Below are 16,433 nucleotides of genomic sequence, written 5' to 3' on the forward strand. Positions count from 1 at the left end.
AACTTTTCAGGGGGTTCTGTGCTGCATAGTGATGGTGTTGGTACCTTAAGGCCAAGGTGTGTGTCCCTGGCTGTCTCTGGCTCTCCCTGATGAGGTAAGACCCCTCTGCTGCCACCAGTAGCTCATCTGCATATTCTCGGGAGATCATGCCATGAAATCTGTAAAAAAGAAAATGAAAAAAAATGAAATACAGTACCTATTACTCTTCCTCCAATGTCATTTTACCCATTTACATGTTGTATGGTATGGATGTAACCAAAGCAAAACTACACAAATACACACTAAATACACATCTACCCACTTAAACCCCACATTTGATGCAAGGCAGTAATGCTAAATAAAACCATCCTCTGCATAGTCATATTTGAAAACAAAAAGCATTAAAACAGTGGGAGTAATCAAGTCATACTCACTCTCTGCCGTAGTATTTGGGTCTGCTCTCCATCTATGAAGCAGAAGAAGACATATTGGCTGAAGCAGTACGATATGAAAGCTCAATTAAACGGCTTTGCGAATTGTTCTTACAGCCTGTGTGGAAGATAAAGGACTCCACACCCCAGGACAGATTATCTCCATCTGTGCCCTCGCGTCTATTCGCAGCTACCAAACCATAAAGCTAAATCACAGAGTGTGGAGATGAATTAGAGGCAGTGCAAGAAAACAGCTGGTGATAGATGGCCAGCTGCAAAGAATTAATACTAAGTGTGTTACTGTGTTACGCCAGGGTGTGTGTAGTGTGTCTGCACTACAAATCAAAGGCTATGACAAAAACATTTTTTATTTTGTACATGTATCCTAATATTTTTGTTATCCTTTTTCATACATCTTTACAAATGATAGTGTAGAATCTCTTTTAAAACTCAGAGTTCTGATACATAATGGATTTGGTAATGTGTTTAACATAATTTTGTGCTTTAAATCAACGAGTAGCCACTAATCTCACAGACCAAGCGCAAAACTTTCACTTTGCTCATCAAAGTATGGCAAGAGTCAAAATAGGATGAGACATGCATCATTTCTGGTAGGCTGTGCTGTGTGTGAAGCTTGGTTCTCTGAGTGAGGGCATCTTTATTCACAGAGTCTATTCTGTCCATTCAAAGTGCTGCCGATGCTTCTAGACTTGTTGCTCTCAAAATGATTGTCAGGTGCCCATATGAACATTGAAACAGGTTTTTGTTTGCTGTAATCCTTCCCCCTCGATCCTTTCCTAATGTTCTTCCAATGTAAGTGATGGGAAACATCAAATCCACACTAGTTCTGTGCAAAAATGTGGTTCAAAGATTATCTGAAGTTATTATAAAATTTTAGCTGTCTGCGTTAGACAAATTAAGTGGATATCATCCAAAGTTGAAGTCTTATTAGTACAAAATTCCCTCTTTCAAGACAGACTTTTAAATCCTTTAGATTAAACGTGTTCAGAAAATGTCAAATTATTCCTTAACTATTTACCAAAATACATTCCTAACTACATTTAAGGCAAAGAATAAGCCATGCAGTTGGAGGATCACGCTTGATTTTCTAACTCTAATACAGCACTGAGTTTAAACAGCTACTGTATTCATGAGGAGAGGAAGTTTCAAGAAGCAGAGAGCCACTCCCCATAGGTTACTGATTGGTCTGGGTTCCAGCTGTCAGACTCAATCATTTCTCAGTGAACGTTTTCCACGCTAAAACCTGAGAGTATAAACTGAGTTTCCAAAATGCATGAGCAAGCAGAAAAAACTATTGGATTTGAAAAGAAAAAAAAATTGGGCCAGCAGTAATTTAGTTTGAACGTTAGTAGCTTATTGTCAAATGAACAAAAAAAGAAAGAAAAAGAAACACTGCCATGTTTTTAATGTTTATTTTTTTTTTGCATCTGTCTTTTAATGTGTATTTTTCATCTTTTGTTAAGCAAATTGTATCACATCTTTTTGCACGAAGTAAGAAATATAAATATATATATATATATTTTTAATTATTTACTTTTCATATCTGTGGTTTGTACATTTGATTTAAATACACAGTCGTAATGCAAAAACAATTACTCAATTCATCAATGAGTCATTGATAGTGAAATACAAACAACTCAAATGTGAGGTATTACAGGCTTTCTATGTTGACTATAGACTGTTGTTTTCTGAGAATTTGCATATTTTACAAACTACATGCTCCATAACAATGAAAAACAAATCATTTCATCCCTATACAGTAGCCCATTGTATACAGATTTACAGATGTACTGACCTCCTGAGGACATGTGATCCTCTTTGGTCTTGGGGCTTCCTGCTGTAGCTGGTACACTGTTAGAAAAACACATGGATGTTAATTAAGGCCCTCTGCCCCTTTAAATTATGCGCACATGTCCTTGTCAATTGTAATTACATACAATGGATTTGTTACCAAAATAACAACCTCAATGCACACATAAAGATGCGGGAAACTAAATGATGCAGTGCAACTTCCAGGCACAGGACCCTCCTGGACATTAAGCAAGATCTCCACTAAACAGCCGTTTAGGCTCTGACTGCAGATCTGATGCAGTGCAAGGGTAACAAGGAACAACAGGAGCCATTAGCTTATATATGTGAGGCTAAGCAGCAGTAAGTGGTTTACACACATTTATCTGCAATGCATTTGTTTGAATAAAGACCTGTTGTGCACTTCCCAAATATGCACTTACAAGTGCACAATGCTGCAAACCCCAAATACTTACACTCCTAAATACACACATGCTGCAAATCCGAGACTCTCTGTTTTAGATGTAGTATTCATAGAACTCATAATAAATCAGTGAAGCAAAGGGAAAATTGAATTAAGGATTTGTGCAAGTCAGAGTAATCCCCACAAACACCTCACCACAGCAACTTCACAAAATAAGTACAATTAGTGATCAAGAAGTGAGAGAAGCCGAAGCAATGCTGATGGGTCTGAGAACGGGATGTCAGTCAGGTTAAAACAAATATTATGTTACGACAACAGAATAATCAATAACTGATTGTGGTTAATTTCTTATCCAATTTGTAAATCTGTCTAGAGCTTGAGTTTCTCTTTTACCTGACATAGCTGTCTTTAGCATTTTATTTTTTAATGCACTTGCTCCTACACTACATGTACGTTTGGCAGTCTATAACTGTGTGAGATGTGGATGAGGACTACAACAGTGTCACCTCACTGTGTGAGGTTGAGCTAAGTCTTATCGCAGCAGATTCTCCAGGCAGGGGAAGGCTCCTGACTGTGAATCTTCATGTTTTGTCAGGGTGACTTAGGCCAACCAGCAAGATCTGGACGCCATCTATTCCTGTGACACAGTGAGCTCTAAAAATACCTCAGCAGAATACCAGAGGAGTCAGGAGAATATGGGAGACTTCAAAAATGCAGCATTATGGGAAAATTATATGGAAGAGACATTTAATTACAGGAAACAAATGTATATAAAAGCTTTAAATTGTATTGGTTAAACTGTAAACACTTTAAAGACAGACACAGGTTCCAGCTAAAATGAGTTGTCCTCTGCTTTTACAAATGCACCACATATACAGAGGCTTAAATAAGTTTACACACCCATGTTAGAGTTGATTAAAAAGAGGAATAAAAAAACATCTTTTGGAAATTGATTTTAATGCCTTAATTCAAAATATTTTGGAAAATCCAACCTTTTAAGGACACCAATTTTCTTTGTGAATAAATAATGTGTTGTAAATAAATAAATGTTCATCCTTAAAATACAGCGGGCATAAGTATACACACCCCTATGTTAAATTCCCAAAGAGGTAGGCACATTTTTATTTTTAAAAGCCAGTTATTTCATGGATCCAGGATACTATGCATCCTGATTAAGTTGCCTTGGTCTTTGGAATTAAACTAACCCCACATCATCACATACCCTTCACCATACCTAAAGATAGGAATGGGGAACTTTCCATAAGATCGTCTCTCAATGCAAATCAAACCAGCTATTAAGCTATCACAATGCCTATTATTATTCATTCACAAAGAAAATTAAAGTCCTTAAAAGGTTGTATATTCCAATTTTTTTTTCATTAGGGCATTAAGATCAATTTCCAAAAGATGTTTTTTTTATTCCTCTTTTTAATCAACTTCAGCATGGGTGTGTAAACTTATTTTAGCCACTGTATTCTGAGGAGTCAACCCATTTCCTCCCACATGCCAAAAAGCTTGTATAATGAAGTGGGTATTCTGAGGACCCTATTTCAGCTGAGCCTCTTTGCAGGTAGAAAATTGTATTTTCCCCAGGTGCTGGTAACCTATTTTACTCAGAGATCAGGAATTTGCTGCTTTGCATTTGTGTGTATGTGAATGGGTTGTGTGGGCGAGTGTGTTTGAGTGTGTGGGCCTTTTGTGCGTGCATGTGTGTGTGTGTGTGTGTGTGTGTTTAGCCTTTTGGAACCTGCAGCGTATGTTTGTACAATGTAAAACAAAAGAGAATTCTTCCAAGTTTAGAAAAATGTCTCATTGTTATTTATAGATCACAAATAAATGTGGAATAAATAAAAACACTAAAAGCCAAAGTCAGGCCAAGTCAGTCAAAAACTTTGCAAACCAGCATAAAAAATAGAAGAATGACTTACGGTAGGATTTCCATATGGGCGGTTGGTAATCCTCAGGGTCTGTAAAAAACAAACGTATAGCAGGTTTCTGTTATTAACTCACAGTGGTGTTAATAGACTGTTTCCTGTTTTCTCTCATTAAAATCTCCATTTCTATCCCTCTCCCAGTGGATTGACTGTGAGCCCTTCACCATAGTTACTGTTGTTTATCTATCTGTTATCATTATGCATATAGCTTCACACTGTGCAGCTGCCTCTTGAGATGCACCAGTGTAATACACTTCTAATCAGTGCCTCTGCTTCAAGGACAATCAATACAGATGTCTGCGTGTGTCGCTAGACATTGTGTAAGCACACACCTGGGTCTATATCCTTCGCGTTCCACTTCCGGGATTGCTCCGGTGCTGCAGGTAATTCCGCAGGATGCATGTTCCATGTTCTTCCGCTTTCTTTGTGTTGGAATTTTAAATTTGGTGGATTAATGAGGACTATTTTTGGCTGCTCCTCAGATTTCTGCTTGGTAAACTGAGACAGCTACCTAGACTATCTGTCCAATCTGAGTTTTCTCTCGCAAGACTATTTTGCTGCGTCTCTGTGCGGAGTTTAAAGAAATGTCATTAAACCAGAGCACGTTTTCCTCCTGTCCCCTATTGCTAGGTGGAGTAGCCAGACCCTCCTTCAGAGCGCTTTGGAGGACGGTCTGGCAAAGCGAGACTAGCACGCACCTGATCTAATTAACCCGCCGGCAGGGTCCCGAAAACACAACTGTACAAATACATGGATCAAACATAATGTAAGTAAATACAATACAATGTCATAACCCAAAGGAAGACTTTTCTCTGGGAAATATGATAGGGGATTTATGATTATGTGAACACATTCCAGTAACATATGATGGTGCTTTTGTATTAGCTTGAAAAGAGTTAGAGCAGGGATGAAGTAAAGGCCCTGTAGCAGCTGATAAGTTACTGTAGTACCCACCAGGTAAAATAATTGACTGGTCATAAAAACGTTTCCCTAATCGAGTCAAAAATGTGGAAAAATTTGCTACCGTACTACACTGCCAGTAATGTCAAATAATGCCTGGCCCTGATTATGACATAAATGGTGCAACATATTTCAACTAATGATATATAAGGATGTTGACAAAACTTGATAACCACATGTTACATCCCAGGAAACTCAAGAGATGTGGTCAAAAGCTTTGGAAAAATAAATTGGAACTTGTCTTGCTGCTGTTTTTTAAGGTCAAGTATGAACTCAAATATTGATGTTGTGTCTGTATTATTATTTTACAAATTTATAATTTTAATATTAAATTGTAATATTTGTGTTGACTCAGTTAAAACGTACACTTAACAGAAGGAAACAATCCTTCCTCTAATAACAATCATTTGGTAATCATTTGATGCTATTCACAGCAAATTCCTAACAGGTTTTGACCCATTGGCAGAAACATGTCATTGCATATCTACAAATGGTTCTGCATGCCCTACATGTCAGAGACTGACTGGGATGACCAGATCCTACAGTATCAAACATGGTGGTTTATAGCTATTACATAGACAGATGACACTAAATGCCAACTGCACAAAATAGCTGACAATAAATGATTCATCTGCATCTCAGATATCTAGTGTAATATCTCTCATTAAATTCCCAGCAACGATGCTGAAGGGCTCAATTGACTGTTTGAATAATGAATCATGTCGATCCAGAAGACACACATTTCTCATTTGAAACATTCCTTTGGACTCATCAGCAGATCGGTGGCGGCGCCACACCCCTCAGGCCAGAGGATAAAATATATAAAACACACCTGAGAGGGTGTGAAAACCAGTGAGCACTTGTTGGATGTGGCCACTGATGTAATCATGAATGGCATCAATGTTAAAACCGTATTACTAGTTCTCTTAAAGTCTCTGTATATTCCTTGTTCAATATATATCTGTTAAACTGAAGGCAATCCGAGTATTTCCTCCATGCTGTTTGTTTTCTCTGCTTGCTGTAGCAGGAGATCAACTGGAACACTGGTTGCATTATTATTAACAAACCAAATGCTCATCATTGCTTCTGATCTTGATAGTGCTGTTGCTTTAGAGAGAGCTGAATTAATTAGACAGGAAAGACAAGATAGGTGCATATGATCAAATGCAGAATAATTATGTAAATTGAGAGCAGGCAGCTTGATTTAGAAGTGGATGTTTTGAGAGTAAGCATTGATGCTAAAGCCCTAAAGGCTCAGTTTGCTTATGTGTGGCCAAACTGCCTCGGAAAATGTATTGTCCTAACGCTAAAGCTTAGTCACTGTGTATTGCACTGGCAGTCTGAAAGATTTATTTCACTGCGGCTTGTTTAAAGAATGAGATTTCATCTGGTTGCCTGCCAAATACTCGCTTTTCAACCGGATTCTTTTTAATGACGAATTGCATTTTAGTCTGCAATTCAGCGGCGTCTCAGAAAAGAAAGCTCTTAAGGGTCGATTCTGACACAGACACAGACACAGACACACAGACACACAGACACACACACACACACACACACACACACACACACACATCAAAAAGAATTTCTAAGTAGCTCAGAGTTTGTGCAGTGTCTGATGATCAGGGAGAATTTAAAATTCGGGAGCAGCCAAAGGGTTCTTAGCCCCAAAGAAACAGCTATTTATTGTGTTGCCCTCAATTACTCACCAGTCAGAAGCATTCAATAAAATAATAACCGGTGGGTGTTTACTTTGGTGAGAAAGAGAATATGTCATATATCTATGTAAGCCTTTTATGACAGAGTACAGAGTTTGTGAACAATATCACTAATTTTAGTGAAAATGTGTGTCTCCACACAAACATGACATTTCATTTGAATGATGTCAAATCTGAATAAAACTCCTCACTAGAGCATTAAAGGTGAAAGAAACAAGTAGTTTTATATTGACTTAAAAAGCTACGTATTCAGCTGTAGTCCTACTGTATAATACCCACAAAACCAACAACACTCCCACCCGCCTCCTCAAATCCGCCGATGCCAACACCCTCAAGACCATCGGAACTAAGCTCCGGACCTTGGGAGAGATATCCTTCTCAGCTGCTGCACCCACCCTCTAAAACGCCCTCCCGACCATGTTAAACAGTCAAGCACCCTACCATCCTTCAAACAGGCCCTCAAAACTCACTTCTTCAAACTTGCTTTTTCCTGTTAACAGACTTTTCCAGTTTTTCCTTCTTTTTCTTTGCCTACCTCTCCTGCTTTACCTGTGCTTATCCATGCACCTATGTGTTTTCCTTTTCTTTTGTCTGTCATGTCTACAAACCTTTTGTTAAACCAAAACTGTAAAGCGCCGTTGAGTGTTTAGAAAAGCGCCATAAAAAATAAAAAAAGATATTATCATAATAATAATAATAATAATAATAATAATAATAATAATAATAATACAAATAGCAGCAGACAGCTATGTAATGTTAGATGGCTGGAAGGCACTGACATGTCAGAGGTTATATGGAGTGGATCATGGTCCACTTGCCTTTTCCAAACAACACACAATATAGACATTGATTGGTTGTTGTATATTGTAACAATATATTGTTATACAGAATTGTTTGCTTTCTTACAGCTAGGTTAAGATGGATAGGTCTGGTTAGGATTTTGAGAACCTGAGGTGCTTGGCACATTGATGCACCTTGAAAAAAGACAGAATCACTAGTACAGATGAGACAAAATTAGTTTGTTATTTTAAACAGAAATCTTATTACTGTAATTTGACATGTTTTCTGTTACACTTCACACCAATCTTCTGGCAGCATGTTGGATCAAAACAAGAAAACGTATGCTGAACTTCAGTGATAAAACACATTTCCTCTCCTCCCTATGATGTTTACTAATTACTAGATGTGACTTCAAGGTCCAGCTGCAAACTCATGAAATACAAGTTGCACAGCTGTCACAGCACCCCATCAATCTATGCTGTCTGATTGCAAGATGTTGGCAACACATCTATCCCAGCAGCTAAAAAGCAGAGGTCGAAAATCATAAACAGACGTCTTAAATGATGACTTTTTTTCACTATCACCTCGTTAGCCTTACATGTTTACACACAGACTACTTATGAGAAAACGTTACCACAAGTGTTGATTTCAGTTTTTTTGTCAAATGTTTTCATGGTCTACATGCACCTGCTCATCTTTGTTGGGGCTGGGGTCTCTTTAGGTGAATTAGTTTATGGTATTTTGTTTGTTTTGATGGATCTCCAATTTGGTGGATCTTTTTTCATTTTAGACTATGAGTGTGCCAGCCAGGCATGCGCTGCACCACAACCTCATAGTTCACCCGAGCATTGTTACTGTGTTAGTTAAGTGTATTTTTCTCTGCTCTGCTAGATGTGAACAAGCCACTCACAAAATGTGGCTTGTTCAAACATTGGGCAACCTAGATGATTTACATGACTCCAAACGGACTGATGTCTGGGATTTTATTACTATCTACTTGTTTTCCCATTTTCAATACTCAATGCAACACAATGTGGTTAAGTTTGGCTAGGCAGGAAAAAATGTGAGATTTGACACACTTAATACAAAAAGAGAATTAAAAAAGAACTTGATTAACACCTTAATTAAAAGAGAAAATGAAAATAGATAAACGTTTATCTTTGAAAGCCCCAATGTAATGTATAGCCAGTATTATTCACACACACACACACACACACACACACACACACACACACACACACACACACACACACACACACACACACACACACACACACACACACACACACACACACACACACACACACACACACACACACACACACACACACACACACACACACACACACACACACACACACACACACACACACACACACACACACACACACGTGTCAGTGGGATGCAGCAGAGCCGCAGCAGGGAAACCATCTGTGTATTACACTGGTCCAAAACAAGCATTTCTACACTTAGTGCTGACCAAATAATATGTGACAGGTATGAGGCTGCTTCTCTGGAGTGTGTTTCTATGCTACTGGCTGGACACTATTAGGGAAACTGTATATTTTTCTGTTAACAAGAGTTGTAGCCAAGTTCAGATGAGGGAAAAGTGCAATTTAATAATCAGATTCTGACACTGCCATGTCCCTGCCACTGAGAGAGTCTGTTGTAATAATAAAGGATTGACTACTGGGGTGTGTTTACCCAGAATTGAAATACTTAGGAGACGGACTTCCCCCTTGTTGAAGCTGTATAACATGAGGATCATTTCGGTCAGTCAGCATGCATGACACAAATCCAGAACGACGTGATGTAAACTGATATGAAGGACAAGAAATAGATGTGGTGAAAAGATTTCAAGGTAATCTGCAGCCTTTGCCAGACACATGTGCAGGGTTGTGTTGAGCAGACAGCCTCTTTGTAATACATGGCTATAATTCTGCCTCCCTGACCAATTTTGTCATTTAAGGCCTGGGAGCTGAAGGGATACTTTCATGCTCTTTCCCCCATTTTATTTTTAAAGCTTTATTTCCTAGAGCTGTCTGGCAAATGGTGTGCTGCTGATATAGTACATGCTACTTTGCCCACCCGTGCCAAGAATGTGTAGGAATCTCACTGATCTAGACGAATTGCCCAAAAATATCTGTCCATGGATAGAGAGAGATTGCAACATATTTGCTGCAATCCTTTCAGTTTTTTTGTTGTTTTATTATAAAATGGCCTCACAAATATAGGTATAGGGTACATTTACTTTAATTCACCTGTGCATTTAGGCTGCAGTTATAGACTTTGTTTATGTAATGCATTCTATACACTACAAGGTGGTTTGTGTACATTTCATTATACCTAAATTTCAATAATTTGCAGGAAGTGCAGAAATAAATCAACGTCTGCTCCAATAATATAACTACGAATGTCACTATCACAAATCAGATGTCATTAGTGACACAAGTTGAATGAACTTTATTTCAACACTCTGCCTCCAAACATTACTAGATAGGCTTATAACCAGAAGCAGCCTAAATCTACACCAAGAGCTCTTTGTTTGCAGCCAGAACTGACGACCTAATACGGAGCAGAAATTGAGCCGAGATCCATTTTTCAAGTCATATACCTCGTAGTGAAGATTATTCAAATGGTGTGTCTGACTGCCAAAGCGCTCTGCATGAAAATAATAATACCCTTGTGACAACCACTCTATCCCTGGCAGCAGCACAGCTTGTAACCTCTGATAATTATTTTGAGAGCCCAAAAGTAATGACAACCCTCCAATGCCACAGAGAGAAAAGACTTTCCTCTTAAGGCAGCAGCGGTCAAACATGCACCGCTTTCTGAAACGCACACATGAGATAATGCTCTGTAAAGCATGTGGTTGCCACAGGCTATATCAGCTTGGAAACAACTGCCTGTCCTTCCCATTGGGCAGTACCTAGGGAAATGGGACTCTGTTGTGTGGTGTGGTTGGGATGCAGAGAGAGTTAGAAAGTCAAACCAACATTATGTATACTATACAATGCCCTCACCCTGTAATAAACCATAGATTTACGTTGTTTATGTAGAAGGAGCAAAGTAACACTACACATTTTCTCGAATCTTCACTACAAATTTAAAAATATTGGTGGAAACAGTAATGACATAAACCAAAGTGCTGAGTCTGGTATTATAAACAGCCTCTCCCTCCCCTTGTCAGACACGCTGTCTCTCTCACAAACGCCTCTGGTTGTTGGCAGGGCTTCCACATCAAACAGTGCTGTGATAGTGGGGTTTGTACTTTATACCCTGGCAAACACAAGCAATGTGCTTTATCAACACAAAATGGGATATTTACTGAGACAAGCATGGAACTGATAATTCATTCTGGGCTTGTTTGAAAAGCTGCTAACCCACTTTCTATTCTCATTCTCTGAAAATTCAATCCTGAAATTGAATTTTTTTTCAACAAATATATAAAAGGTGTGACTCGCTGAGCTATACCACATTAGATGCAAACAGGATTTTGATTGGAGTTTTGTGCACACTATGGTAGTATGAACTGTGTCACTGGACACCAGCATATTAGTTTTTTTTACAATGTCAGAAAAAATACCAGCCTAGTGCTGTGTTTTGGGAAATGGTAGACTAAACAGGCCAAAGATAATCCTTACAGACAGCCAAGCGGAAAGTCAATAAGGGAATTATGGAGATGATTGGCAATCTAATGAAAACACCTAAACCCAACGTCATATTTATTCCATTTGCAAATGAAAGTTGTCATTTCCCACTGAACCCAAATACAACAGATGGTGACGCTTATCACAGCAGTCACTGAAAGCTAATAATATGTTTGCTTAATGTTTACCAAGCACGTGTGAGATGCAAATGGGTAATGAGAGGATGTCACATTTCCTGGAGCATATGGCTTTATTACAAGATAACAAGTATAAGTAAGTATACATTAGTATACACTAATGATACAAGTTTAAAAATAAGGCATTAATAAATAACAATTAATATTATTAATAATAATAATTATATTACTATTATTATTATTATGAGAACTCTTACCGGAGGACAAAGATGAACCTGAGAGGCTTGAGTTGCTGGATGCTGCCATCCCAGCCCGTTTCACGGCTCGGTTATTCCCGTTTGGCCAAGGTGCGTTCACAGCAGCTCGTCCCTGGCGGTGTCTCCATTTCACTAACGTCCCAATGTGCTTCACCTTTGACGGCTCTACCGGTGATTATTTCAGGTCTCGTGTCGTCCAAAGCCCCCCAACCGCCGATCCTTCCCTCGGCTCGCTGGGCGCCTCGGTGAGGAGTCTGCCGCATCCACTGCCACAGATAAAAATAGTCAGACGCACTACAGGAACACCTATCCTCCGTGGATCAGTTTCACCAAAGCATTTCCTCGCACTGGACAGGCAGAATCTGTAGGTCTAGATTTGTGCCATGCAGAAATCGGTTATGGTTTCCATGTGCCACTTTAAGGATTGTATTAAACACACTACACTGCAGCGTAGACGCGCCTTCTTAAAGTGAAAGTTTGGAGCAGGGTGGTCAAATGTAAGCAAGCTCGACTGCCAAAATAAGCCAGACAACAGACTTCAGTTACGTTTGCAAAATATAAAGCACACGTTACTTTGTCTTTCAACCCACGGTTAAATAAAATACACACATGCAAATGCCCAACTGGCTGAACCACATTCCAGCTTTGGCATATTTTAATTTCTATCAGATGTCATGTTATGTCATGTACGTTGAAAGAGCCGGAATTAATGTCAGTGTTTTGCGCCATCTGGTGGGGCTGCATCCCCTACTTTTCCCTGGTATCACACAATCCAATCACCTTTATTTATCTAGCACAATTTTAACAAACACAAGGTTTCCAAAGTGCAGCATAAAAAGATTATACAGAATAAATAGATGACAAAATAAAAAAATATAAGGTACATTAAAATAAATACACTGCCAGCATACGGTAAAGGTATACGACCAACACTCTACCTGGTGTTAAAGGCCAATGAAAAGAGGTGGGTTTTAAGAAGAGTTTAAAAATGAGACAGAGAGGAGGCCTGTCCAATGAGAAGAGGCAGCCCATTCCAAAGTTTTGGAGCTGCAACAGCAAATGCATGGTCTCCCCTGAGCCTAGCTTTAGACACCTTCAGGAGCAGCTGGTCAGCTGACCTGAGAGATCAGCTGGGGGTGTAGGGGTGCAGCAGCTCAGAGAGAAAAGGTGGGGCAAGGCCATTCAAAGCTTTAAAAGAAAATAGAAGAATTTTAAAATTAATCCTAAAATGGACGGGCAGCCAGTGGAGTGAAGCTAAAATAGGTGAAATGTGCTCATACCTGCTTGTGCCTGTTAAAACACGTGCAACAGCATTTTGTACCAGTTGAAGACGAGCAATGGAGGACCCACTAGCCCCCATATAAAGTGCATTACAGTAATCCAGCCTAGTGGTCAGAAAGGCGTGGACTACTATCCCAAAGTGTTGTCTCTGAAGGACTGGTTTGATTTTTGCTAGCTGCCTTAACTGGTAAAAGCTAGACCTCACCACAGCTCTAGACCTCACTACAATCGGGCTGTCAAATTTAAGGTGTAAATCCACTTTTACCCCCAGATGCTTTACAATTGGCTTGTGATACTGTGCCAGAGAACCCAGATCAACTAGGGGGGAGGTCACAGAAGTGCCACCAAAGACCATGACTTTGGTCTGCTTTTTTTTTATTCAAATTTTGACGACAGACAGATCTTTGTGCCCCTCAAAAAATCTGACAATACTGCACTGCTACAGTGTTTACAGATTTTTTGAGGGGCACAAAGAAGAGGGCCAAGCAAAATTACCAAGCACCGAGCCCTGTGGGACCCCACATGTGACAGGAGCAGTGAAGGACACCAATGATCAATGAAGCAGTTAAGAAAATTCTCACACACAGTAGGAGAGGCCTCAATTACAGTCTGTTCAGAGCAGAGTTGAACTTTAAACAACACATGGGGTTTACAACCTTTTAGAAAAACAATATCAGAAAAAATATTTTCTTTTAGCCTCTTTCACAGTGGATTGGTTATGACGCCAGGAATCCCTCATTATTGGAAAAGACACTTGCAATACAGACAGAAAAAAGATGGATGTAGCCTGGTGTCTGTGACATTAACTATAAATTTTGAAGGGAGGTTTTGAAGCCTCAATGTCCTATATACCGTATGCCTTTATGCTTCATTACCGCATCTTCTTGTATTGAGGAACAACGTGGGTAGATTGCTGGCATTTTTATTTTGCTTTACGAACAGGTTGCTGGTTTGATTCCTGGAGTGACAAGATAAATGTGGCCAGTCAAGTGAAAGAGCAGCACACCCTTGTCTGTCATTACCACTGCTGAGTTGCCCTTGAGAAAGGCACTTAGCCCACACATGCCGTAGTGCTGATGTTCAATAGCCAACAGATATGACTGTGTGATTGTGGTGAGCAGCTTTCAGAATAACGATAAATTAAATCAGTTAACACAACTTTGTAAGCAGCAGAATAGTGTGCTGCAGCCCCACCCCCTCCCCCTTTACTTGTTCACATGAGCTGTCACATCACAGTCCGCAATTGTCTTCCTGCTCACTGCACTGTAGGTGAAAATAATTTGTCAACACCACCCTCAGTTTATATTGCCGTTATTCAGCCCCCTAGTTGCCAAACATCAGTAACTGCATCTTTAAAAATCCCAGCATTAATACTAACACTATTTGAGTTAGGTGCTGATGATAATTGTTATGTTAAGGCAGACATTCTGACATAAATAGCAGGTCACAAACAAATATTAACATTAATAATGACTCATTATTAATGTTAATATTTGTAAATTTGACTCATATTAATGAGTCCTCTCCATGTATGCCTTGCAGTTACAGGGTTGTTGTTGTTGTTGTTGTTGTTGTTGAGCATGCTGGCTCACAGCCTGTTACTTGACTTAATGAGACACTTGATTGCAAATGGTATTACTAACACCTGTGCTTTTCTTATCCAAGTAAAAATGTCTGTGGAAAAATACCTATATATTACTAATATAATAATCCTATACAATACAAATTAAAAGAAATTGCAAGTTATTTCACATGGTATCATTTCTAAAGCTCAATCAATTAAATTATCAACTTGAGTTATTCTGGCAAACACTTTAGCAAAACAGTTACCAACTTACACTGGAGTTGTGTTTCTGGCCACGTGAAGATTTCAAATCCATAATCGATAGTCTTTTGGCTCAGGTTTGGTCCCCACAGGCTCCTGAAAAATACATTGTTTTACTTAGCTGGCCACTAACCTCTGTCTGCTGTCTGGTGCTGAGCAGGTATATGAAACACACACAATGTTACTTTAATTGTGAATTCTCTAATGTGTGCCAATGTTTATTTTTCCATTCAGGAGATTTGATTTAAGGGTGTTTTTGCTTGGTTGACCGGTGTTTCAGCCTATCCCAGCCACTCACATTTGTTATTCCTTAGTTTCGAGATGTCAGTGAAAATCAACCCCAAACCAGTCATGTGGTGTCCCAGTTTTTTATGCTATCCAATTATATAGAGTGTACAGACGGATCACGTGGTGACTGTGCATTATTCTGGTAGCCAGTTTAAAGGAAGCACTTTAAACAGAAAAATAAAATAGAGTGTGCTTAAATAAATACAACTGCCCCATTTAAAATGATTTTTTTTAATTTATATTTTACAAAAAGAGAGTTTATTTATTTAATGATGTTTACTATGCTTTTTGTTTTGTGAACTTTTGCCAGTACCAGGCAGCTATAAACCGTCTTGGCTACTATTTGACTTCACTTGCATTGTGGGACACTGATGAAGTAAGTCATTTTGTTTTATAATTAACGTTACTTAATTTTGCCATTGTATTTGGTGAAGATACACTGCAGGCTAAAAATATTATATGATAGGCATCAAATGGGTCATTTTAATATTAGTATCCCGCCCCTAGCCATTAGCCTACTAGACGTATGCTCACCCTCCAAACTATCCTTCTAAATCATTATAGACTGTGGCATAGTAGGTCTAGCTACAACATACAAATGCTGAACAGAAACTACTATACTATACTATATTAGTCTATCTATGCTTCCTTATTGGTAGCTTTGCATCACATTTGTTTGAATTCTAGCTGTTATGCTCGACAACAGCTTAAAACATCCTTCACTGCTGCTTTGAAACAAGCAGTTTGAAAACAGTTTACTCACCAAGTCAGTCTTACCTACTTTCAAATAGGTTTTAGCCACACAAAAAACGTTACTCTTTCTGTTTAGACAACTTAGTTAAGACGCCGGAAGTTTCCTACAAGACCACGTTGAACCCATAGGTTGAACCCATGGATGTATTAAGAGGTTGAACCATAGACTATATGGTAACTACCATAGACCGTTATGGTAACTGTCGGTAC

At 39.0% G+C, this 16,433-nt stretch overlaps 1 protein-coding gene across 3 annotated transcripts in view; it reads right to left on the minus strand.

Moving 5' to 3' along the window:
* Positions 1-16,404, minus strand: part of chn2 (chimerin 2) — a 27,685-nt gene extending 11,281 nt beyond the window's left edge. Inside the window, exons 1-7 of one of the 3 annotated variants that reach the window (XM_032519143.1) lie at positions 16,234-16,404; positions 15,196-15,278; positions 12,077-12,342; positions 4,572-4,610; positions 2,227-2,282; positions 414-445; positions 45-158 (exon numbers count right to left, since the gene is read on the minus strand). In XM_032519143.1, coding sequence (XP_032375034.1) covers positions 45-158; positions 414-445; positions 2,227-2,282; positions 4,572-4,610; positions 12,077-12,125 — 290 coding nt within the window. In that variant the 5' untranslated portion in view covers positions 12,126-12,342; positions 15,196-15,278; positions 16,234-16,404. Of the gene's footprint in view, positions 1-44; positions 159-413; positions 446-2,226; positions 2,283-2,382; positions 2,528-4,571; positions 4,611-12,076; positions 12,687-15,195; positions 15,279-16,233 lie in introns of those variants that run through there. The other 2 variants (XM_032519142.1, XM_032519144.1) reach the window with 2 other exon arrangements.
* Positions 16,405-16,433: the final 29 nt, after the last annotated feature.

Source organism: Etheostoma spectabile, chromosome 6, assembly GCF_008692095.1.
Source record: "Etheostoma spectabile isolate EspeVRDwgs_2016 chromosome 6, UIUC_Espe_1.0, whole genome shotgun sequence".
In the NCBI taxonomy this organism is placed as follows: Eukaryota; Metazoa; Chordata; class Actinopteri; order Perciformes; family Percidae; genus Etheostoma; species Etheostoma spectabile.